The sequence below is a fragment of the Sus scrofa genome, chromosome 1 (genome assembly GCF_054392235.1).
Source record: "Sus scrofa isolate SSC_HxYL_T2T_F1_AM1 chromosome 1, Sscrofa_HxYL_maternal_Yorkshire_Landrace_v2.0, whole genome shotgun sequence".
Taxonomy (NCBI): domain Eukaryota; kingdom Metazoa; phylum Chordata; class Mammalia; order Artiodactyla; family Suidae; genus Sus; species Sus scrofa.
In genome coordinates, this window is record NC_139383.1 from 115,452,292 (window position 1) to 115,477,884 (window position 25,593).

Here is a 25,593-nt window from a genome sequence, read left to right on the forward strand (position 1 = left end):
AAAATCCTGGAGAAAGTTGGTGAAATCTTGGCTCTGAACTTCAGTTTATTGGGAAGTTGTGGTAAGGGGCTTAAGGGAGAGGAAATGATGAAGATAATTCTACATGGAAGATCATTAGAGGAAAGAAGCACAAGAAAATTTTTCTGGGAGACACTGATAGAACATCTTCCTACATAGAAAATGCCCATGTATTTTCCTTTCTTAAAAAATGACTTGTTGGAGTTACCATCGTGGCACACCGGAAACAATTCTGACTAGGAACCATGAGGTTGCGGGTTCGATCCCTGGCCTCGCTCAGTGGGTTAAGGATCCAGCATTGCTGTGAGCTGTGGTCTAGGTTGCAGACGCGGCTTGGATCCTGCATTGCTGTGGCTGTGGTGTAGGCCAGCAGTTGTAGTTCCGCTTAGACCCATAGCCTGGAAACCTCCATATGCTGTGGGTGCAGCCCTAAAAAGCAAAAAGCACAAGAAAAAAAAATGACTTGTCATCTTCTGTGTTGAGTAATGACCATGAATATGTATGTCTTCCAGGAGCATTGGATCGTTGTGTGATGGGAATAACAGCGGTAGAGATACTGAATGCTTGTGATGAAGCAGTTCCTGCTGCTGTTGACTCACTTAGTCACCCAGCAGTCAACCTCAAGCAAGCTATGACACGACGTAGTCTTGCTGCTCTGAAAAATATGGCCCATCATAAGCTACAAACTCTTGCAACCAACCTCTTGGCTTCTGAGGCATCTGACAAAGTAAGTTTTGCATGTGGGCTCATGAATTCCTGTTTGGTTTCATTTAATAACATGGCTTTGACATGTCTTGAGAAATCATTTTTGAGAGATGACACTGGTGAAAAATAAGCATCTGGTTTTTGTTTAAGTTTATCCAACACAGTTTGGGGAGTAGTTAAAGTATGTGACATTTTGAAAAAGTAAATTGTTTTACCATTCGAAATATTTTAAAATGATTCCTGTAGAATTAAGTGACTTTGATTTCTGAAATCAGAGCAAACATTATATGTATAATTTATCTTTTTGACTTTCTGATAGTCTTCCTGTTGAAAGGTTGAGCACTAGCCAATATCTTCAGGAGAAAAAACAAGTAACAATTTAGGGGCAATTAGGATGTTTCTAATTGTGGTTTTCCATTTGTTTTAAAAGTAGGTTCTGATTTTATTAAGGTTAGGCCATTATAGAGATTTAGGAAAATATTTGAAAATAGGTATGGTGAAGTTATACAAGTGCTGACATTTTTCTGCCAGAACCAAGCTCAATCACACTTTCCTTACACTTAAAATCAACACATCAATTACTTCTCCAGTTAACAGAAGGTTATCCTACTAAAAGAAGAGCAAACAATCTCAGTTCATTAATTGGCCACGTGTCTTTAGTTTCATAGAGACTAGCCAAACTATTTGGTTTGTAGTATTTGTGTTCTGTAGTATTACTAGACCTAATTTGTCTCTGGTAATGGATAAATAACACCTAGCGACAATCCCAGTATTTTATCTGAATCACTGCCTAAAATTCTAGTTTCATCCAAGAGTTCATTAAAATTATGAATGGATAACCAAATCATTTTTATTTTCATTCACTCTTACTTCTGGTTCCCATTTTTATTTATTTAATTTTTTATTTTATTTTATTTTTTTTTTGTCTTTTCTAGGGCTGCACCCATGGCATATGGAGGTTCTCAGGCTAGGGGTCTAATTGGAGCTGTAGGCGCCAGCATACGCCAGAGCCACGGCAATATCAGATCTGAGCCGTGTCTGCGACCTACACCACAGCTCATGGCAATGCCAGATCCTTAACCCACTGAGCGAGGCCAGGGATCGAACCCACAACCTCATGGTTCTTAGTTGGGTTCCTTAACCACTGCGCCATGACGGGAACTCCTTACTTTATTTTAATTTTATTTTTATGGATGAACCCATATGGAAGTTCCCGGGCCAGGAATCTGAGCTGTAGCTGCAGCCTATGCCACAGCTATGGCAAGGCCAGATTCTTTTATCCACTGTGCCAGGCTAGGGATCAAACCCATACCTCTGCAGCCACCAGAGCTGCTGCAGTCAGATTCATAACCCACTGTGCTGCATCAGGAACGCCTGATTCCCATTTTAAAAAAATGATTAGATATAAATAAAAAACAAAGTGGTTGAAAGTCTCATCTACAAACTTGAAAATTTGCCCACGAATTAGTAAGTGCTAGTGACAAAATGCTATCAGCAGTTCCACTGATCCATATTTTCCAGTAATTGGTAGTAATATTTGATCATTCTGTTTTCCCCCAAGATATTAATATTTTATTGGCTTTGTTATATTTTATGTTTCATAGATTATAATTGTTAAATTGTTCTGTGATTTTTTTTCATACTTTCTATCCCATTCTCTAAAGTTTGAATAGAAATCAGACTTAAATGCATTTTCCATACTGATAATATCTTTAAGAGATCATGTAGATGTCATTAGGAATTTTGGTGTTCATAGCATATTCTCTGATGTTATATGCAATTTTAATTTTGAGCAAATTATATAAAACAATATATTTAAGGGCAAGCATATATGTTTTGTAATTTCCAAATATTCTTTTTCTTGTTGGTATCACCTAGAAGTAAAAATTTGGAAAAGTAATTATATGACTGGAAAATTAAAGAAATCTAAGTGGTACAGTAACATTTATGAATGGCTTTTGTAAGTGGTCATGGTCCATTATGCGAATTTTACAATCTTGTTTGTCCCTGTTTTAATAGCACATTTTATAGTGCAATTAGTGATAAAAGCACCAGATATCAGAGACACTACACTTACGTATTGTAAAATATATTGCTTGTGAACCTACTCAGTCTTGTACCAGTGGTAATTGTTGCCTGGCCTACAAGGAAAACAATTACAGAAGGGGGAAAAGGCTTAGGAAGCTGAGGCTGCAGGAGGATAATCACTTTATGAAAAATGTATGTTGGCTGGACCATTAGGGATTTCTCTAACTATTTTCTCATGTTGAATTTGAGGCTCCTTCTGAGGGGAATATTTAAAGAGCCTTCCTCTGGATGGCTTTCTAACCTCTGGAGAAATAAAGCCCACCCAAAGTTAAAAAAAATAAATAAATAAACCTAAAACATAACTAAAAGCTTCTCAGTGGTATAGGACTTATTCTAGGATATTAGACTGATTTTTTTCATGGGTCTCTCAATGGAAAATAAAATGTCTATGGGAATACTCTACAGAAAGTATCCTGTTTTTTCTTTGTTAGAGTAGTGTTAGCAATTGGGCAATTTGGGAGTAACAGATATTTTATATTGTAAATTATGTTAATTATGCCAGACATATATAGCTTTGCAAGCAAAGATGGAGAATTCACTGTCCTATGATTTTTTTTTTTTTTTTCTGTCACTAGAAGAGCAAGATAGTATTAAGTGGAACTATTCTTTATTATTGCATCAAATCTTTGGAAGGTGTGTCCCTACTGAAACCCAGTCTTCTTGCACATGGGGCTTATGACTTATTTATCTCTGTGTTTTCCCCATGACATCTAGTAACAGCCGTGCAGTAAATATTTGTTGAATTGGATCATGTGTAACAGAAAGTGTCAGTAGTCTCTGTTTCAGCCTCTTTGTTCATGTCTTCTGCGTTCCCATCACAGTTGATTGTCCTGCCTTGACAATCAGATCTATCCCTGTTCATGAGCCTCTGAATGTGGAGCATTTATTTGCCCTCTGTTATATTTGGTGAACAAGTTTGTCTGGGTATAACTCATTCTCCTGCCTTGCCATCTCTGTATCGTCAAACATCCTGAGATTATCGCCAACTTCTAACCCCCTCCTTTACGCCTGTTTCTTGTGGCTCCAGACTAGGGTTGTTCAACTCCAGCACTATTGACATTTTGAGCTGGATCATTCTTTGTTGTAGGGCACTGTCCCGTGTATTGTAGGATGTTAAGAAGCATTTTTCCTCTACCCACTACAAGCAAATAGTACCCTTTCTTCCCCAAGCATGACAGTCAAAAATGTTTTCAGTTCTCTTGTGGTGCAGTGAGTTAAGGATCTGGCATTGTCACTGCAGTGGCTCGGGTCACTGTTGTGGCATGGGTTTGATTCCCTGGCCAGGGAATTTCTGCATGCCACAGGCGTGGCCAAAAAAAAAAAAAAAAAAAAATGTTTTCAGACATTGTCAAATGCTTATTGGGGAGTAAAATTGCCTTTGTTTAAAACCACTGCTTTGGAGAAAAAAAATTGAGAGGTGGTAGAACTCCTATGTCCTATTTCCAGTCTGTCTTTTCCCCTCCGTATTTGCCTCTTTATTGTCTCTCCTCTTTGAGAATAGTGAAGCCAGCCCCTTCTGTCTTCTGCTTCCCATGGCAGAATCGGCACTTGCATTCTCTCTGCTCACACATTCATGTTTAGACTTTTCCTAAAACACTTCACTTTGTATGGCATAATTTTTGTTTGTTTCTTATATCTGTCTTCTCTCTTTTTGAGCTTCTTGAGGACAAGTTGAGTTTGTCCCTCTATTATTTCTAGTGCTTAGTATAGTATGTGGAGCAGAGTAAGTACCCAAGAAATTTAGTGTGAAGTTAGAGATTAGATTGGAATCTTGTGGAACCAACTCTCATGCAAAACTGAGTAATGCCATGATATTGAATCATTTTAAAAGGAGATTTTTGTGGGAGTTCCCTTCGTGGCTCAGTGGTTAATGAACCCGACTAGGATCCATGAGGATGCAGGTTAGATTCCTGGCCTCTCTCAGTGGGTTGAGAATCTGGCATTGCCGTGAGCTGTGGTCTAGGTCGCAGATGGGGCTTGGATTCCATGTTTTTGTGGCTGTGGTGTAGGCTGACAGCTGTAGCTCTTCTAGCCGGGGAACTCCCATATGCTGCGAGTGTGGCCCTAAAAAGCGGAAAAAAAAAAAAAGGAGATTTTTCTTTAGGAATTATTTTGCCACGTCTGACATTTGAATGCAGAACACTTATAAATGTTGATTTGAGAAATGAACTGTGAGGCTACTGAGGTGATGTTGCGGGAGTTAACCAGGACTGGAAAGGTAGGTGATGGAAATGTAGAGGAGGGATGGGTTGTAAGCTGTTGTGTAGATTGAATTAATAGGACTTCATAAATGAGCAGCTTGTGGCTCAGCAGTAACCCGACTAGTATCCATAGGATCTTGAGTTTGATCCCTGGCCTTGCTCAGTGGGCCGGGCATCCAACGTTGCCATGAGCTGTTGCCATGGGTGGGTTGCAGCTGTGGCTTGGATCTGGCATTGCTATGGCTGTGGTGTAGGCCAGCCCTATGGCCTGCAGTTCAACCCCAAGACTGGAAACCTCCATATGCTACATGTTCGACCCTAAAAAGACAAAAAACAAAAACAAAAGCAAACAAAGAGCAGGAAAAGAGTTGAGACATACAAGATGATTTCAGGGATGCAAGCCTGGTTGAAGGGAGAATGGTGGAGCTACACCATTACTTCATCCACAGAGATAAATGACTCACGCAATAAACTTTGAGGTTGATTGTAATAGACATTTGCCTTTTCCATGTGTTGGGAGATGGGAATATGTGTAGGAGGAGCGAAAAACCTCCAAGAAGTGTGTGGCATGATGGTGAGATAGAGTAGAGATGGGATTTTATTTTCTGAAGGAGTGTTGGAGTAGAGTGCCTGAGTTAGATTGCAGTTGATGTTTTGGGGGTGCCTGCTGTCATTAGGTTATTCCAGATATGTTGTTTTCCTTAATTCTCATTACAAAAATTGGTGAGTTAATTATTATCCTCAAATTTGTAAATGGTGAACCTAAAGGACATTTGGTTAGAACAGAAATCGGCAAATTTTTTCTCTAAAGAGTTAGTAAAAAAAAATGACTTTGTGAACCAATCACCTCTGTCACAATGATTCCACTCTGCCATTATAGTGACCTTAAAGCAGCCATAGACAATATGTAAATGGATGAATATGACTGGCTCTCAATAACATTTTATTTACAAAAATAGGCAGTGGGCTGGATTTGACCCCTGAGTCATAGTTTGCTGACCCCCACGTCTGTAGATGGCATCATTAATATCAAGGTTGTGGGTTTGGTTCCCCCATGGAATGGCTTTTGCTTCATTTTTGAAAAGCACTTCAAAGAAGTGGTTTAGAGCCCAAGTTCTAGTGACAGGCATATCTGTGTTCAAACTACATCTCTGTAACTCCTGCCTATTAGTGACCTTGAACAAGTAACCTCTAGTGGTCTAGGTCACACATATAGTTGAAAATACATTTCGTAAAGGAAATAAGGGTTGACAGTTGATTAGAGAAATGAAATAACAATCAAGACTTGGGAAATAATAGGAAGTTCCTGTGTGGTGCTGTGGGTTAAGGATCTGGTGTTGTTGAAACTGCAGTGTGGGTTGATCCCTGTCCTGGGAACTTCCACATGCTGTGGTTGCAGCCAAAAAAAAAAAAAAAGAGAGAGAGAGAGAGAGAAGAGAAAAGAAAGATAGTAGTATGACTACCTGAGGGTAGTTATCTTCTTTTTAAAAATCCCCCTTAAAACTCAGCATTAAGTAGTGTACAGGATTAAGAATTAGAGGATTTGTAAGATACTATAACTAGTAGATCAGAGCTGGCATTTGAGGAGTGCATAAATGAATATGTCAAGAAGAATGTCTGTGCATCTCAGGTGCTCTTTTGGACAAGTTTTTTTCATAAATCCTTTGCCAGATCCTGTTTGTTGGTGAGATCTTGGGGATGCCTGGGGCCAGTGGAGTTTTATTAGTGAAGCTCAGAAGCCCTTGTAGCCATGAAATTCCCTTCTTAGACCTACTGGGTGTAATTTTTTGTTGGGCTCCATTACATTCTGGGCTTTGTTGTATGAGTCAGAATCACCTGGTTTATATTGAAAAATGAAGAGGTTGAAAAAAATTGAAAATTAACTAGGATGATTTATCTCTTGCCTTCCATTTCTCTCTCTGTTGTCTAATTAGTCAAAACCCTGAAAAAATGAATGGGCTATATTTGCAAAGGTCAGTGGCTTTGTATTCTGTGTAACTAGGTGAGAGAATGGAATTTAGAAGTCAAATATAACCTACCGAGAACATACTCGGTGTCTTTTGCTTGCAGAATTCACCCTGTAAAAAAATTTCATGCTGATTGAATTGACTTTATGATTCACTGTGAAAAGGGCACTGTAAGGTAGAGACAGGGACAAGCCAAATGAAGTTATGTACAGGATTCCAGGCCTCATCTGGTGAACTGTTTTCAGCCTTCGAAAAATTCTTGTGATACGTATGACCTTTGAAGAATCAATTAAACTCACTTAACATTCTACCAAAACTTTAATGAATATTTTTAAAGAAAAGATGAATATGTTAATTGTATATTTTCTGTATACTTACACATATACATGAATTCAGCTGGGGTTCTTCTAAATGATTATTAAGACAAAAATTTTATATTACTCTAATTTTTGTCTAATCTTTAATAAATAAAGTTAAGGAGATTTAGCTAAGCTGACCCGACTTCAGAAAACAAAGGAGTAGATGTCTCTGACTGTAAAAAGAGAAAAAAATGTTTATCGAGTGCCTACATGATGGGTGGTTCCCTTTAATGGAGGATAATAATTAGAAACCAAATCTGGAAGCCGTGTACACTCATTGTTCCTGGGTGACGTTACATTCGGGCCCTCTCGGTAGACAGAGCTAGACAGCATGTGTCTGTTTACATGAGTCCACACTTACACAAATACAGACATCTTTAAGTATTTCTCTCTCTTCCTAAATATAATAAATACCTTGGCTTCACACCGTACTTATTTCCAATTCTAACCAAACACCAGTGTTTATTCTAGTCTCCTGGCTTATTGTTACTCTCTTCTCCACCTGTGAGAAGCCTGTCCCACTATTTTCAGGGTATTTATTTACTCAGTCCCCCCTCTAAGTACACAATTTTCTGCCCACATCAAATCTCATTTTACGTGTGCCAGCCAAAAGCTTGCCTGTCACAAAGGGAAAGAAGCTTCATTTCTGTTTGATTCTTAAAATTTTCTTCCTTTCCACCTTCTTAGTTGTATTTATTCACTCTAATGTTTCTTTCAGTTTAGACTTTGTTGGCTAAAGTGATGTTTTATATCAGATTCTTCCTGAGTTCAGTCATTTCATTTCTGATTTTTCTTTTCTTTTCTTTTTTTTTTTTTTTGTCTTTTGTCTTTTTGTCTTTTGTTGTTGTTGTTGTTGTTGTTGTTGTTGCTATTTCTTGGGCCGCTCCCGCGGCATATGGAGGTTCCCAGGCTAGGGGTCGAATCGGAGCCGGCCTATGCCAGAGGCACAGCAACGCAGGATCCGAGCCGTGTCTGCAACCTACACCACAGCTCACGGCAACGCCGGATCGTTAACCCACTGAGCAAGGGCAGGGATCGAACCCGCAACCTCATGGTTCCTAGTCGGATTCGTTAACCACTGCGCCACGACGGGAACTCCTGATTTTTCTAATTTTCATTTATGTTGTTCCTTCATGTTGAATATCATTTTAAAAATGTTCTTTAGCTTGTTTTGAAATATTACATTCATTCGATCTTCTTCTTAAGCATGTCTATTCTTTTCTGGTTCTTACTCTCTTTTTTCTTGCAATGACTTGACCTCGGTACTTTTTGTTACTCACTTTTGATGTTGTTGTTGCTCACTTTGTGAAATGATTTTTTTGTGGATATTTTGAGTGATTAATTCAAGTCGCGTGTCTAACTTCTCCGAGCTCCCTCTTGTCTTGTTTCATGTAGTTCAGTATATGGTGACTTGCCTTCTGATAGTTCCTGGCAAGGTTCCGCTCCCTCCTTTTTTTTTTTTTTTTTTTTTTAAACTTAAATTACCTGTCAATTTTAATTACATTCTTAGCAGTTTCTCCTTATTGGGGGGATCCTTTCCTAGAAGGGAGCAGTGAAGCATCAGTGTTGTGAGGGCCCTGGGACTTTGATGTGCCAGCCCCTTTAGATCTTTTAATTGCAGGCCTTGTGTTTACTTGCTATTGAGGTAGATAATCCCCTTTGAGTTCAGCTGCTGTTTTTGAATTTCTTTTTCTTTCTTTCTTTTTTGACCCCACCTGTGGCATGGGGAAGTTCCCGGGCCAGGGATCGAACCTGAGGTACAGCAGTGACAATGCTGAGTCCTTAACCTCCAGGCCACCAGGGAACTCCTCAGATTTATTATTCTGATAGGTATATGGTAGCTATTTTAGAGTTTCCTTGTTAGAGCCATCAAATACCTCACTGCTTCCATCTTCCCTTCTTCATACAAAGATGCCTGATAGCAGATAGATCTTGGTGGTGGTGGTGGGTTTTCCCATCTGCTTGAATCTTGGTATTTGTGTCTCTACTTTGTCACCTAGTTTTGTTGAAATTATTCTCAGTGGGGTTTGGTTATGCTGCCTCGTTGGTCAGTCTCTTTTTATGTGGAGGTTGGGAAAAATCCAGTAACTGTGCTGCCATCATTGCTCTGATCTTCCCAGAATCCCTTTGCATCTCTATTTCCTTGACATTCCTTGACATTAAGTATAGAATTCAGTGCAATGAATAGTTAAGGAGAAATCATTTTAAACATTAGTTTTAAAATCTTAGTTATGTATTATTTGAACTAGATGGAGTATGCTTATGAATATGTATTTCTTCTGGATCACACTGGTGAGATACTAGTGTGGTTTTGAATTTAAAGGGTGCATACTTTCTATTTGTATGAGAAGATTCTTAACCTCCTGGTGGGTGACAGATTGTCCTGAGTCTATTAGTCTGGATTGAATGTCCCCTCAGGTCCCAGCGCACCTCCTCTCTTCCAATCTTTTATAATAACATGGTGATTGTGAGACTGACTTTTAAACTCTACAGTGAGCAGTCAGTGACTTTGTTTGTTTTGCCATTACTTCCATCTCTGTTGTTTGTCATCTGGTACTTCCAAACTTCTAGAATGAAAATGTTAGAATTTAACATGAGGTTTTGGTAAAGAGATTCCTTAAGGAATGAGCTTAAGAAAAAAGTTTTGGAACCACAGATGCAAAAATAAAAAAATTAATTAGGCACAGGTGTTTAGGTCAGGTAATGGGATCAATTTCTGGACACACATTATTGCATTAGTTGTTATTACTGCAAACACAAGGCAGTCCATAAAGTCCTGTTGGTCTGCTTTCCTCCTCCCTCCTTCCTTTCATCTCTTTCTCCATCTTTTCTTCCCTCCTACAACCTGTCCATCATATTAGATTAATCATTCATCTTCATCTCTGTAAAAATGGTTCACATTCCTTTCATGTGTTTTTGTCCTAATTCTCTTATTCTCTCTTATTCTTCCTTCATATTTGCCTCACTTTCTTTATATTCTCTCACACACACAGGAAAGTACAGAGTGTGTAGGTTGTAAGTGCATGTGCTCCTTTGTGTGTGCATGTGTGTCTACTCATGTGCTCCCACCATGTATGGACATTTCATAGAATTTGGGGTGAAAGCTTTGAACATTTCCAACTCAGGTTGACTTTCTACCAACTTTTCCTCCAGTTTGAGGGAAATGAGTTTGAGGTTACTATGAATATGATACTGACTATTCCATTAAGGAATTCAATTAAATTCTCAAAACTAGCTACACATTTAATTCATACTTATCAAATTTTTTGGTAATTACAGAGTTTTTATTTAGTTCTCTTTTCTTTTTTTTTTTTTTTTTTTTTTTTTTTGTCTTTTGTTGTTGTTGTTGTTGCTATTTCTTGGGCCGCTCCCGCGGCATATGGAGGTTCCCAGGCTAGGGGTTGAATCGGAGCTGTAGCCACCGGCCTACGCCAGAGCCACAGCAACGCGGGATCCGAGCCGCGTCTGCAACCTACACCACAGCTCACGGCAACGCCGGATCGTTAACCCACTGAGCAAGGGCAGGGACCGAACCCGCAACCTCATGGTTCCTAGTCGGATTCGTTAACCACTGCGCCACGACGGGAACTCCTAGTTCTCTTTTCTTTTTAAGGATTCATGGTGATCACTGTATAACACCATCAAATAATGACATGTACAAGGGGACTCCCCTTCCTGGAACTTATTAAACCCCATAACTTTAGTGCCTTATTGGTCCTGTGCCTTGCACGTAATAGGTGTTCAACACATTTATAAATGGAATTCATAGTGTTTATTAGATATAATTCATCATATTATTCTGACCTAAGAAAAAGCCATCTGGTTCTGTGATTGTTTTAAATTCAGAATGGTATTGTTTTTCCTTGGAAATGGATTAACTGTACCTGAGATGAAGTTTCGATTATTGTGCAGTGTGAGATACAGCAAAGGAGAAATTTCTGTTAGCACCATTTCACCATCTTGCATAATGAATCCAATGGCAGACTGCAGAGAGAATAGGAACACCAGACAGATGGCACCCTATGACCTCAGCAGCCAGATCTTTCTAACCCTTGTGCATGATACTTTGTACCTAACTTTTTTTGGAACTTGAAGGTATTGTGAAGTAACTGGACAGAAATGTAAAGATCTGTGGCTGAATATTAACATGTTAGTACTTTGGGTAAGAAATAATTTCTTCTCTTCTAGTATGCTTGAAAGTCTGCTCTCTATTAGACCATATAAAAGATTTTCAAATTTCTTAACTTTTTATAGCCTCGGTAAGAAAATAATTGAATAAGTCTAGTTCGGTAATCATTTATCGACTATTAGGTACTCTGTTAGAGAGCCAAAATGAATAGGACATGATATTTACCCTCAGGAAATAAAAACAGATAAATACAGGGCAGTGAATAAGTGAAATGACTGAGGAAAGGCAGAAAGAGTTGCAGAAACCTGGCCCAGCTTGAGGTGATCAGGTGGCTTCTCAGAGGAGGGGACATTAAAGAATGAGTAGTGTACAGGCAGGTGGCAGATGCAGGTGGGTTGCAGTGTGCTCTGGGAGTAGCGGGTGGCAGATGCAAAGAGAGCAGTGCCGAATATTTTGTATGTTCAGTATTGGTGGAGGCTCAGTTCTAGAGAACAGGAGCGATAGAAATGGGACCAGTCCATGGGTACTGTGTGAGGGCGCTAAAGCATTATCTTTTACCCCAGTAGCTTTCAAATTCAAAAAATATATATATCAGCATTAGAATTTTTCAAATCATCAAAAAGATTTGTATACAAAGTTCATACAAAGAACTTTGATTTTTTCATCAAGAAGAACTTTGTATGAAAGTCAATGTGTACAACAGATATGAAAAAATGTAGAGGGGAGTTTAAATGGAAGGCTAGTTTGTGAACGATATTTGGCAGGACCTAGTGCTTCACTAGGTTGAGGTGGTAAGGGACATGGACTCACAGGTTTTCTGATTGGATGTTTGAATAGAAAGTGGCTCTATCTGGTGTGAAACTGAGTGTAGGAACAGGTTCTGTGGGGGATGATGATGAGTTGCTTTGAATATGTGGGGCAGGGGGCAGGACTCGAGGGAGGAGTGTGGTGATGGATATACAGATTGAGGAATCTTCAGTGTACACCTGGCATTTAAAACCATGGAAGCAGATGATATCACTCAGAGGTAGCAGATGGGCTGAGGGAGACCCTGGTGACACCAACCTGAAGGAGAGGGAGAGGAAAGGATTCGAGGAGGAAGTGGTGTGTGGAGGATGGGGAGACCCAGGAGGCTGTGCTGACTTGCAAACACAGTTTCAAGAAGGGTGGATCAATTGTGTCAAATGCAATAGATGTTGAGTTGAAATGCAGTAGATGAAGTTTTGAAATGTGTTTGTCAGTGAGGTCATTATCCCTTTTTCTGAATTGTCTCCCCAGGATGTAGGAGGCAGGGGCTTGATTGTGGTGGGTTAGGGAATAAATGGGAAGTGTGGCATTGGAAATAGCAAGTGCAGAATATTTTTGAAAAGTTTATATGATAAAGAAAAGAGAAAGAGACTAGCTAGAGGGAAATATAATCTTGAAGACAGGTTAGAGTGTGAATGAAGGATAAAAAGCCAGTAGAGAGAGTTTGGTTCACGGTCAGGATTGGGAGGAGACAGCTGATGAAGCTGGGTTCTACAGGGGATGAGAGGATGGCAGATTTCAAAGAGAGGGAAGGCAGTTGGCTTTGACCTGGAGAGGAAAACTTTATTTTTTGAAACTGAAGTTTAAGGAAAGACGCCATCTTCATAACATAAAAGTGCAGATACTGATGTTGGAGCTGCTGCAAGTTATCCGGAAGATCAAGCTGAGATCATTCACTAAGATTTCCAGCCCAGATGAAATAACCTTCTTTTGGAAGACGATGCCATCTAGGACTTTCATTACTGGAGAGGAGAACATAGTGCCTGGCTTCAGAGAGTCAAAGGACAGGCTGACTCTCTTGTCACTGCAGCTGGTGACGAAGTTGAAGCCAGTGCGTATTTACCATTCTGAAAACCCCAGGGCCCTTAAGAAATAGGCTAAATCTACATTGCCTGTGCTCTGTAAATGGAACAACAAAGCACATCTATTTACTGAATATTTTAAGCCCACTGTCGTAACCTGTTGCTCAGAAAAAAAAGATTCCTTTCAAAATATGGCTACTCATTGACATTGCACCTGGTTACCTAAGAGCTCTGATTGAGATGGACAGTGAGCTTTACACAACATCCATTCTGCAGCCAATGGACCAAGGGGTTCTACTTTAAAGTCTTATTATTTAAGAAATACATTTTGGGAGTTCTCATAATAGCTCAGTGGTTAACGAATCTGACTAGGAACCATGAGGTTGTGGGTTTGATCCCTGGCCTTGCTCAGTGGGTTAAGGATCTAGCATTGCCGTGAGATGTTGTATAGGTTGCAGATGAGGCTCGGGTCCTGTGTTGCTGTTTCTGTGGCATAGGCTGGAGGCTATAGCTCCAATTCGACCTCTAGCCTGGAAATCTCCATATGCCATGGGAGCGGCCCAAGAAAATGGCAAAAAGACAAAAAGACAAAGAAAAAAAAAAAGAAATATATTTTGTAAGGCTTTAGCTGCCAGAGGTAATGATTCTTCTGATGGATCTGGACAAATTGAAAACCTCTGAAAAGGGTTCACCATTCCAGTTGCCATAAGGACTCTTGGATTCATAGGAAGAGGTCAAGATATCAACATGAATAGAAGTTTTGAAGAAGTTGACTCCAACCCTCATGGATGACTTGGAGGGGAAGTAAATATAGATATGGTGGAAACAGCAAGAGAGGTAGAATTAGAAATGGAGCCTGAAGATGAATGTGACTGAATTACTGCAAGCTCATGATAAAACTGGAATGAATAAGGAAAGAGTAGATAAAATCTATTGCTGGTGAAGATGCTTTGAAGATTGCTGAAATGACAACAAAGGATTTAGACTATGACATTAAACTTAGCTGATAAAGCAGCAGCAGGGTTTGAGAGGATTGACTGCAATTTTGAAAAAAGTTCTGTGGGTAAAGTGCTATCAAACAGCATTGCCTGCTACAGAGAGATCGTTAATGAAAGGAAGAGTCAATCGATGCGGCAAACTGCATTGTTGTCTTACTTTAAGAAACTGTCACAGCTGCCCCAACCTTCAGCAGCCTCCATCTTGAGAAAGTCAGTAACCATCAACACTGAGGCAAGACCATCCACCTACCTGAAAAAGATTACAACTCCCTGAAGGTTCAGATGATAAATAATATTTTTCAGCCATAAAGTTTTTTTCTTTTTTTTGTCGCACCTGTGGCATGAGGAAGTTCCCAGGCCTAGGACTGAACCCGTGTCACAGCAGTGACCCAAGCTGCTGCAGTGGCAGCACTGGATCCTTAACCCTCTGCACCGCAATAAAGTATTTTTTAAAATTATTTTTTAATTTTTTTGTCTTTTTGGCATTTCTTGGGCTGCTCCTGTGGCATATGGAGGTTCCCGGGCTAGGGGTCGAATCAGAGCTGTAGCTGCCAGCCTACGCCAGAGCCACAGCAACGCAGGATCCGAGCTGCGTCTGCAACCTACACCACAGCTCACGGCAACGCCGGAACCTTGACCCACTGAGCAAGGGCAGGGATCGAACCCGCAACCTCATGGTTCCTAGTCGGATTCGTTAACCACTGCGCCATGACGGGAACTCCCGCAATAAAGTATTTTTTAATTAAGGTATGTTCACCGTTTAGACCTAATGCTATTGCACACTAAATATACTACAGTATAGTGTAAACAATTTGTACATGTGCCAGGAAACTAAAAAAACTCATGTGACTCACTTTATTGTGATATTATTTGCTTTATTATGGTGGCTTGAAACTTAACCCCCAATATTCTATATATCCAAACGTCTCTCTTCAGTTCGTATAAAGATACTCATTTTTCTTAATCACAGTCACGCCTCAGCCACAATCACTAGCAGCAGTTAGCCTTGGTGAAAGCTATGTTTTCCTCAGGGGAGTGGATACGTGTAAAGGAAGAGATAGAAAAATAGAAAGACAGGGACACAAGGAGGGGATTGATTCAGCATCACAGATCAGGATTCTAGTCTTCCACAGTCTGCTGTAAATTGGTTCCCGGTCTTTTTCACCTTATTTGAGTAAGTGTAGTGGTACAGTTCCCCTTTGAACAACATAGGTTTGAGCTGGTGGTTCTGCTTATATGTGGATTTTTTCAGTGGTAAACACTACAGTACTACACAGTCCAGGGCTGGTTGAATTTGTGGGTAGGGGGGAACCGTGGATATGGAGGGCCAACTAGAAATTATACGTGGATTTTTGACTACGCGATGGCTCCATGCCTCTGACCTCCAAGTTTTTCAGGGGTCAGCAGTACTTGCTCTTTGCTAAACAGAAATGGCTTTGTTCCACTCCCCTCCCTACTCTCCAAACCCTTCTCCTGGCTAACTCCTACTCGTCTCTGGAGCCTCAGTTCTATCACCATCCTCACTACAAAGGTTCTGAAATTTTCAGGTAATGACACCAAGTTTAGCAGAGTCTGTTGGATCTTCTCAGATCCTCTGACACTTGGTTTATGTTCCTGGTACTTATTCTCTTGTACCGATAATATGGAAGCAAGGTGTATTTTTTACGCAGCTGTTTCTCTGTATCAGGTTTCTTAACCTTAGCACTGACATTTTGGGCTGCCTAATTTCTTTGTTCCAAGGGCTCTCCTGTGCATTGCACTGTGTTTGTTTCTCAGCCTCCCTGGCCTCTACCCACTAGATGCCATTAGCACCCTCTCCTAATTGTGAGTAGCAAAGATGTCTGCAAATGTTGCCAAATGTCCTTTGGGCCTGAGGGGAAGATTTACCCCGGCTGAGATCCACTGCTCTGTATCCGACTAAGAGCTCCTCAGAGGACCATTTGATGTTCCTCTGTATTTCCAGTGCCCGGCACAGTGTTCAGTGAATCACTGTGAATGCGCCAGTGTTTGAGTGTTGACTAATGCAGAGTGGATTCACCCTTTCCCTCACCCCCAACCCCTCCCTCTCTGCAGAACTAAAGCTGAGAACCTCCTGATGGTCCAGAATCAAATCTCAGGCAGATACGGGAGGATCTGGACTTCCTCCCATATCCTGACTGTTGAGAACCTGTGAGATCTGTGTGACTGACTGAACTCTGAGATTCCATTTGTTTTTAGCTTTAAAATGGGGTGTGGGGGGTAGGGGGTAAGAAGGCTGCAGTGAAGTTAAATGAGCACCATGTTTGAAAACATTGATTTCGATAGGAATTTAGCACACACTTGTTTAATACTTCTGATTGATCTATGATTGATTGATTCCCTTTTTTCAGCACGTAGTGAGTGTGTACTGTAAGCCAGAACATGTAGAGAGTGCAGCATTGGTCACGTCCACACCCAGCAGCTCCTGCTCTGTTGAGGGGGGCCGGTGTGCGTTCATTGTGGTGAGCTTTAGATGACTTATGGTGTGACTCGAGTGGGACAGAGCTCTGAAGAGATAAACTGACTTGCAGAGTTGTTGGGAAGCTTTTTCTGAAGAGAGCCATTTGCGTAGCGGCTTGACCTCAGGAAGAAAAGTGGGCAAGGATGTCCCAGGCAAAGAAAGCAGCACATGCAGATGTGGGCCGGGTGTGCACACGCACATGTGTGCGCGCAGTGAGATAGTGCAGCGCTCAGGAGGTCAGCAGTGGCCGGAGAGGAGGGTTAGAAACGTTAGAAACACGTGAGGATCTACTTGAGTGTGAACGTTCTCAAATCAGGGTTGCTCGCCACCATGACCCAGAGTCCGTTAGAGTGGTTTTCTTTTCTCCTTTACATTTTGCCCTCATTACTCTTGCTTTTTCTCTTACCATGTCAGCGTCTTAGAATCTCACCTCATTTCCATTCATTCACAAATGTGTTAAAGGTTGCAGAATATCCAGTTTTAAAGAGTTTCTTTCCTTCAGTTGGTATAGATTATTTTCACGTGTCTTTAACATGTTCATTTGAAATAAGCTGGGTTTTATTATCTCTGTTTTGCTAGCAAAAGGAATACTGATTGTTTTATCTACTAGCTGTTTATAACAGCTCTCTGAAGTAAGTAGTAGTCTTTCCTTTATTTGGAAGATGGAAGAATTGATGCTGGAGATGTTAACTGATTCATGTTAAGATCTGCCTAATGGAGGAGTGAGGGAGTGGGAGTGGGAGTGGGGTCCAGCTTCCAGGGCTCCTGGTCTTCTTACTTGTAACTTGGCCCTTTGGGAAGAGTTGCAAGTCAGTCTCTTTTGTGCTAGTGTTGTGGAAAGTTAGCATATTAATCTTCTGATCTCTTAATATGTTCATGCCATTTGGCTATGAATATTCTTTGAATATTATCCACTAAGACAGAGCCTGTAGAAATATTTTTAGAAGATATTTTTTATAAAAATATTTGTATTTACTAATTAACTTTTGAGTAATTTACATTTAATTTGTGTTATATGAAATAAATTATAGTACAGTATAAAACCTTAAAACCCCTCTAGCTAAAATATCTCTCTTTGGTCTATGCTTATTAATATACTTGTCAATGAAAACACATAAAAGAAAGTGAAATAACATCAACTCTAATGAGTATGTTGCAGTTTGCACCTAATCTTAAAATCCTGTTGTATCCAAAATGAAATGTTTAAGTAAGTATGTTAATTCCAACTTAAAAATGGATTCTCTGAAAAAGAATTCATCTTAGTGTGTTACCTTAACCATTAGTATTCAGTAACAGTATTACGACAGCAGAGGGCACCAAATATCCATTTCAGTCTTAACATTTCTTGATTTTTTTTGTTTCCCTCTCCACCCCTGCTTCTCTTCTTTCTCCCTTAACTTCCTTTCTTTTTCCTAATACTTAAAATCATTAACAATAAAATCCCTTAGCTAATTTTAGAATATTTTAGAAGTACATCAAGACGTCAATGTGTTTTTATTTGTTGAACCTTTCACATTTAACGTTATACATCAGAATTTCAGAAGTTCTCTTAAAGATCCTTATTCAATAAAATATCCATAGTCAAGAATAAAATTATTTACTTTTCTTACCAGTATGTTCTTGCATAATAAAGCAGTTATTTTATGCCATACTTAGGAAACTAAAAATTATTTAGAACATGCATTATAGATGGTATCAGTTATACCTACATAATTGTAAGATGTTATTTTTTTTAATTTTTTTTTTTTTTTTTGCCTTTTGTCTTTTTAGGGCCACACCCGTGGCATATGGAAGTTCCCACACTAGGAGTCTAATCAGAGATGTTGCTGCTGGCCTATGCCACAGCTACAGCAACACCAGATCCTAGCCGTGTCTGCAACCTACACCACAGCTCACAGCAACGCTGGATCCTTAACCCACTGAGAGAGGCCAGGGATCGAACCTGCAACCTCATGGTTCCTAGTCTGACTCATTTCCACTGTGCCAAGACGGGAACTCCGAGATGTTAATTTAATATTTATCAAATACATATTTTTTTCTTGTACTGTGTTAGAACTCAGTATTGATGTTTACAGAAGCATGTGTGTGTGCATGTTAGATGCATAACATTTTCTATTCTTATTCTTAGTATCCTTGAACTCTGGTTTCAAAGAGGGTTCAAATTAAAAAAAAATTATTCCGTTTTCTGCTTTGCACTTTAGCATCAAAATCAGCTGATGTCTAATGCTGTTATAAAGCAACTTTATATTTAGGTAGAAATTGGAACCATTTGATATTATAGTTATAGACTGGATTCAGTACTATTTCAGGAAAAATAATTGTTTTGCTAGGTAAAATATCTCAAAAACTATGGCATTAAAAAACCATTCTGAAATGAGTATGCTTTTAAATTGGGACCATTGAAGTGATGGTGCAGGAGTAAAATTAATGCCAGTGTTTTAAATTTGTCTTAGTCACTGGATAAGAGGAAATAAGGCTAGAATGTTATTATAACACTGGTTTTAGGGGACAAGACTATCAAGTGTTTCAGCAGACATGACTTAACCTAGCATATAGTCGAGTATATAAAAACAGTAAATGAGGATATATACACATTTTTAACTCTTCAGATTGTAAGTTATCATCACTGTTTTTGTTTTGATTTGTTTTGTTTGTTATTGTTGCTGGGGGCCGCTGCCCATGCTGTGCATGTGCTGAAAAAAACCCTTGCTTGAATATAGGTTAGTTTCATCACAATTCTAGCATTTTTCTTGGGTTTTCACTTATAATACAATTTTACCTACTATTCTTTATGTGATTGCTACAGGTTCACTTTCATTGATGAGCATGCCATCCAATAATTTTTTCCTTTGACCGCATTTCTGCGATATTTTAAGTCTAGTTAAAATATCAGTGTTTTCTCCTATTCAGAAAACTTAAAATAGGCTTAGGGAGTTCCTGTCATGGCTCAGCAGAAACGAATATGACTAGTATCCATGAGAACACAGGTTCAATCCCTGGCTTTGCTCAGTGAGTTAAGGATCCAGCATTGCCTTGAGCTGTGGTGTAGGTTGCAGGCGTGGCTCAGATCTGGCGTTGCTGTGGCTGTGGTGTAGGCTGGCATCTACAGCTCTGATTTGACCCCTAGCCCGGGAACCTCCATAAGTCATGAGTGCGGCCCTAAAAGACAAAGTAAAATTAAATAGGCTTAGTACTACACAATGAACATGTCAATTATATGTGCCCCACTAGCTTCTTAAGTGTATATATGTATTTTGCATTTACCATTGAGTTTTACTAGCAAATTTGAGACCATTTCATTTGTCTACACCTTAGGATTTTTTTTATTGTTTTTTATTGTTTTTTTTTTTTTTTCATGTAAATTTTAAAATGATTGCCTTAAGTGTAGCGGCTTTATTTTCCCCCGGGCCTATTGCAGAAAATGGGCACTCCACAAATATTTGTTGAATTGAATTTAATCTTCCTCCATGATAATTTAAAAGTGAGTTTGTGAGCACACATTTCAGATGTTCTTAATAAAGGTGGCAGAGCAAGGATACTGACATTCCTGTTCAAGAATTTCCAGAATCAGATGGTTTGTATTTGACATTGTTAAGACTGTAAGGTGATTCGAATGAGTTTGTTTGCTCTAGATATGCGTATCTTATGATTAAGCCAAGAGGCGTTTGGAGTTTGGTAGCTGTTTTTGTTCATTTTCCTTTTGCTAATTAGTATAACAGATTAGATATCAACAAGCCCATGATTAGCCCTGCCATCTCCATGCATTTAGCTAAAATCTTACCCTCACAACTTTGCTGGATATCTGTATTCTGTTGTATGTAACAAGACTTTGTCAGGTCAGTAAAATCCATCGTCAGGAGTTACAGGTCACAGGCAGGACAGGGTGATGTTGGAAATGATAATTTATTCACAGGACTTGGGGATGAGAGATTTTCTCTTCCCTTCGGTTTTCCATCTGTTCTTGTCAGCTTTCATTGTTTTCTTCTCCTCTCTTTTTCTGACTGTGGAGTGCTGTTAGATATAGTTTTTGCCACAGTGACACAATCAGTAGGACTGAGAGGTTGATAAAGAGAGTCACATACAATTTTATCCAGATAGCGTGGTGCCAGACGCCAGATAACCTTTCACTTGTCCAAGCACAGAGGCTGTTTGCTGGAGCACCTCCCAGAAAGAGGCAGAAACCCTGGCAAATCCAGGTGCTGAAAGGGGCACATGTGTGTTTGACATCTGAGGAGGGGAGCTTAAAAGCCGACCCTGTGTCCTCACTCTGGCTATTTTTTCTTCAAGCTAATTTTGCTGCTTCAATAATTTCTTTACCAAACATGTTTAATTTTTTTATCCTTTGCTAAAAGGATTTTGTAGATTTTTTTTACTGGAAAGACAGTATTTACTACAGCACTGTGGTGGGCTCTTTGTTTTACCTAATGTTGTTATTATTCCCTCATACCTAGTGTCATGTCTGTCTGCCTCATATTGATATAAAATATTTTACCTTTTGCTGTAACATAACCCTAATGCCTAGCACAGTGTCTGGGTCATAGCAACAATTTAGTATTGAGAGATATCATTATTAATGATAATATTATATCAATATATTACATATATTTATTGTAAATACATAATTTTGTGTATCATCCAAATTAATGTCAGCAGGTGCAAACCATTAAGCATAGTGTTTGACATTTCTCATTCAGTGTTTGAAAAAGCAAATATGTAGTGAGGTGAGAAATAAAACAGTAATTATGCATCCTTCAACCCATTCCCTCTTTGACATTTTCAGTAGTGTTGTGTACTTTCATCTTGCCTCATCTGGATGGCTTCTGTTTCCTCCCAGTTTATATTCATGATTCCAATCTTGCTTCAGCCAACATTGCTGGTGGATAAACAGGTATAAAATTAAATTTGATCATATTACTCCCTTTATTAATGCCTTTAGGTAATAGTTCCCATACTTTAATGTATAAAGCCATCTGAGGTTTTCATCAGGCAGATTCCAATCTATTCCGAGATACACTGATTCAGGTCTGATGTTAGGCCCAGGAATCTGTATTTTAATAAGCACTCCCTGGTGATTCTGAGAGAAGCACTGCTTTGATGGCTCCCGAGCCTGCAAGAGAAAGTTCAAAAGCCTTAGTGTGGACATCTGTGCTCTCAACGAACCATCTCTTGCATTCTTTGTCATCAATATCAACATCCATCTTGTGATGTTTCCTGCCTTTATCCTTTTTCACATCCTGCTATCTTTCTGTCCTTGCACAGCTCACGTTACTTCTTTGGTGAGGATCCCCCTGATCACCCAAGGTGGAGTTGGTACTTTCTTTGGGCAGTAGCATTTTTAATTGATTTTAATGGATATGCATATAGATTATAACTTTATCAGTTGTATTTCTGGCGTATTTTCATTCTTACTTCTTACGTTAAATTTTTGTAATAGTAAATTGTAAGTTTAAGTATTTGGCAAGCCCTTTCTTATCAGATATATGCACCTTGGCAAAATATATATGTATTCTTCTTGGCAGAAGAGTGACAGGATTAGATTTATGTTTCAGAAAGGAAGCCTGTTGCTCTGTGGAGGTTGGATTGGAGTGAAGAGAGACTAGGGACAGTGAAGCCTGTTTAGAGGAGAGAAGATAGGGTCTGAATGTGATGATGGTGGAGGTGGGGATGGATTGGAGCAAGAATGATTCTCAAGCAGTGCTTTGGGAGGTATGGCAGATTTAGTAGGAGGGTAGAAATTAGGACATATTAAATATGAGGTTCTGTGGGACATCCAAATGCAAGCAGTGGGAAATACAGGACTGAAACTCTTTCAGGAGCTGATCTGTCTGACGATGGAAATTAGGGGAGCCCCTACATGTAGGTGATAGTTCTTTTTTTTTTTTTTTTAATGGCCACACTCACGGCATACGATGGTTCCCAGGCTAGGGGTCTAATCGGAGCTGCAGCTGCTGGCCTATGCCACAGCCAGAGCAGCACCCCATCCAGGCCGCATATGCAACCTACACCACAGCTCATGCAACTCCGGATCCTTAACCCACTGAGCGAGGCCAGGAATTGAACCCACAACCTCATAGTTCCTAGTCAGATTCATTTCCACTGGTCCACAATGGGAACTCCTAGGTGATAGTTCTAATGTGGAAGAAGGAGTGAATTTTCAGGGCAGCTGACGGAGAAGGGTGGTCAGAATTAGAAGGCTCACCAAGATGGTGTTCTCTTTCAATTTCTTTCTCTCTCTTAGCAAAAACAACAATGTCAGAGATTATGGATATGGCCAGAGATAGTGCAAAGAGATTAAGGAGGAGAGAGACTGAAAAGTTTCCACTGAGTTAGACTAGTCTACTACTCTCCTTAAATTTAGCTAAAAGGGGCAATAGACTGAGAAAGAAACAAAAGAACGAATATGGTCAAAGGATAACACTTTTAAAGAATCTAAGTAGACTTGCATGTGTTCTCTGTTGAGGGAAAAGAATCTATCAACAGGGAGAGAGTGAAGGTAAAGTAAAAAAGGAGGAATTTGATGATGCAGCAACTTAAAAGGATGAATAGCAGTGATAGATGGATTATTCTTTCAGGTACAACAGTAATAGTACATTCTCAGAGATAGAACTTGCATATGTTACTGAGACAATTTTTAATCTATTCTATGATTAAAAAGATTTCTTTCTTCAATAATAAACTTTTCTTTTAAAAAAAATTAATTGACAATTTTATAATCGTTTCAGCATAATTTCTTAAGTTCATGTCTTTTACATGCTACTGATCAGCAGAGTTAGTGTGTTGCTTTTAATGATATAGGCAACTGAAAGGACAGTTTAATAAGCATTTATATTCCTTTGCTATTTACTGTTTATTAATGAATGTGTGAAATGAGATATTTTAAATTATAACCATTTTAAAAAATATTTGTTGCAGGGAAATTTACCTAAATATTCTCATAACTCCCTGATGGTTCAAGCAATAAAGACAAACCTAACAGACCCGGACATACACGTGCTTTTCTTTGATGTGGAAGCGTTGATTATTCAGCTCCTGACTGAAGAAGCCTCTAGGCCGAATACTGCACTTATTTCCCCAGAGAATTTGCAAAAAGCATCTGGCGGTTCAGACAAAGGGGGCTCTTTCCTCACTGGAAAACGAGCAGCAGTGCTCTTCCAACAAGTGAAAGAAACTATCAAAGAGAACATAAAGGAACATCTCCTTGATGATGAAGAGGAGGATGAGGAGATAATGAGGCAGAGACGGGAAGAGAGTGATCCTGAATATCGGGCCAGCAAATCGAAGCCATTGACCCTGTTAGAATATAATTTGACTATGGACACTGCTAAATTGTTCATGTCCTGCCTTCATGCTTGGGGTTTGAATGAAGTTCTAGATGAAGTTTGTCTTGATCGCCTTGGAATGCTGAAACCCCACTGCACAGTGTCTTTCGGCCTCTTATCCAGAGGGGGTCATATGTCACTGATGCTGCCTGGTTATAATCAGGCTGCTCGTAAACTATCACACGGGAAAGCAGAAGTAGGAAGGAAGCTGCCAGCCACGGAGGGAGTAGGAAAAGGAACTTACGGAGTGTCCCGGGCCGTCACCACACAACATCTGCTGTCCATCATATCTTTGGCAAATACCTTAATGAGTATGACCAATGCAACTTTTATTGGTGATCATATGAAGAAGGGCCCTACCAGGTGTGATCATGAGAGTTTGATTTTATTTTTATGTTTCAGAAGAAAGATACCTGTTTTATTTTTGTCACTTCTTATTACCTTTTTTTTTTTTTTTTTGGCTCTGCACACCTTGGCATTTTTGTATCATCTCAGTGTTTCCCCTTTAACCTTTAAAATACAATATGCATGACTTGAAACACAGTCAAAATTGTACAGTTTTATCTATACTCAAACATAATTAGTGGTTATCTTAGAAAAGATTAGAATGAGGGAGTAGGTCAGAGTTCAGGTTTACTAAATTATAGACTAGCTCTTCAGTAAATATTATCTGAGATTGTCTATTTACAGTTTACACTAACATTTAATTCAAAATGGATATTTGGTTAAAATGCTTCTCCTCATTGTGACCCATATGTAATGAATGATAAGTGTTGAGTGATTGGCTTCATAATTTAGTGAGAAGTATAGTCAGAATTTCTCGATGGGAAAAGAGAAAACTTTTTATCGTATAGGAGAGTATTCTTTTAATATTTCTAGAATACTTAACCTGAATTGCTATTCCCTGTTTTCTCAAAGTTATGAAGACAACTTTTTAAACTCTAATTTTATTATATTGAGAGCTGACCATACATAGATTTTCTTTCCTTCTTTTTTTTTTTTTTTTTTTTTTTTTTTGTCTTTTTTTTTTTGCTATTTCTTGGGCTGCTCCTGTGGCATATGGAGGTTCCCAGGCTAGGGGTCTAATCGGAGCTGTAGCCGCCGGCCTGCGCCAGAGCCACAGCAACACAGGATCCGAGCCGAGTCTGCGACCTACACCACAGCTCATGGCAACGCCGGATCGTTAACCCACTGAGCTAGGGCGGGGACCGAACCCACAACCTCATGGTTCCTAGTTGGATTCATTAACCACTGCGCCACGACGGGAACTCCCGATTTTTTTTTATTTCTAACCTAACAAATACTGAAGTAGCACTTATCTTGTGAATGACTCTGTTGTAAGCACTTTACAGATATTATCTCCTTAGTGCTCTTAACCCTTTAAAGTAGGTACTTTTATTATCCTTTTGTTACAGATGAGAAATCTGAGACAAAGAGGCTTGTCCAGGGTCACACAGTAGTAATTGGTAGAGCCGGAATTCAAAAAGGGTCAGTCTGCGTG

At 39.4% G+C, this 25,593-nt stretch overlaps 1 protein-coding gene across 12 annotated transcripts in view; it reads left to right on the forward strand.

Moving 5' to 3' along the window:
• The window catches only part of WDR7 (WD repeat domain 7), a 375,641-nt gene that overhangs the window by 88,363 nt on the left and 261,685 nt on the right, over positions 1-25,593 (forward strand). For all 12 annotated transcript variants that reach the window (XM_021093595.2, XM_021093608.2, XM_021093602.2 and 9 more), the window contains 2 exons: positions 531-745; positions 23,686-24,455. In XM_021093595.2, the coding sequence (XP_020949254.1) occupies positions 531-745; positions 23,686-24,455 (985 nt within the window). The remainder of the gene's footprint in view (positions 1-530; positions 746-23,685; positions 24,456-25,593) is intronic.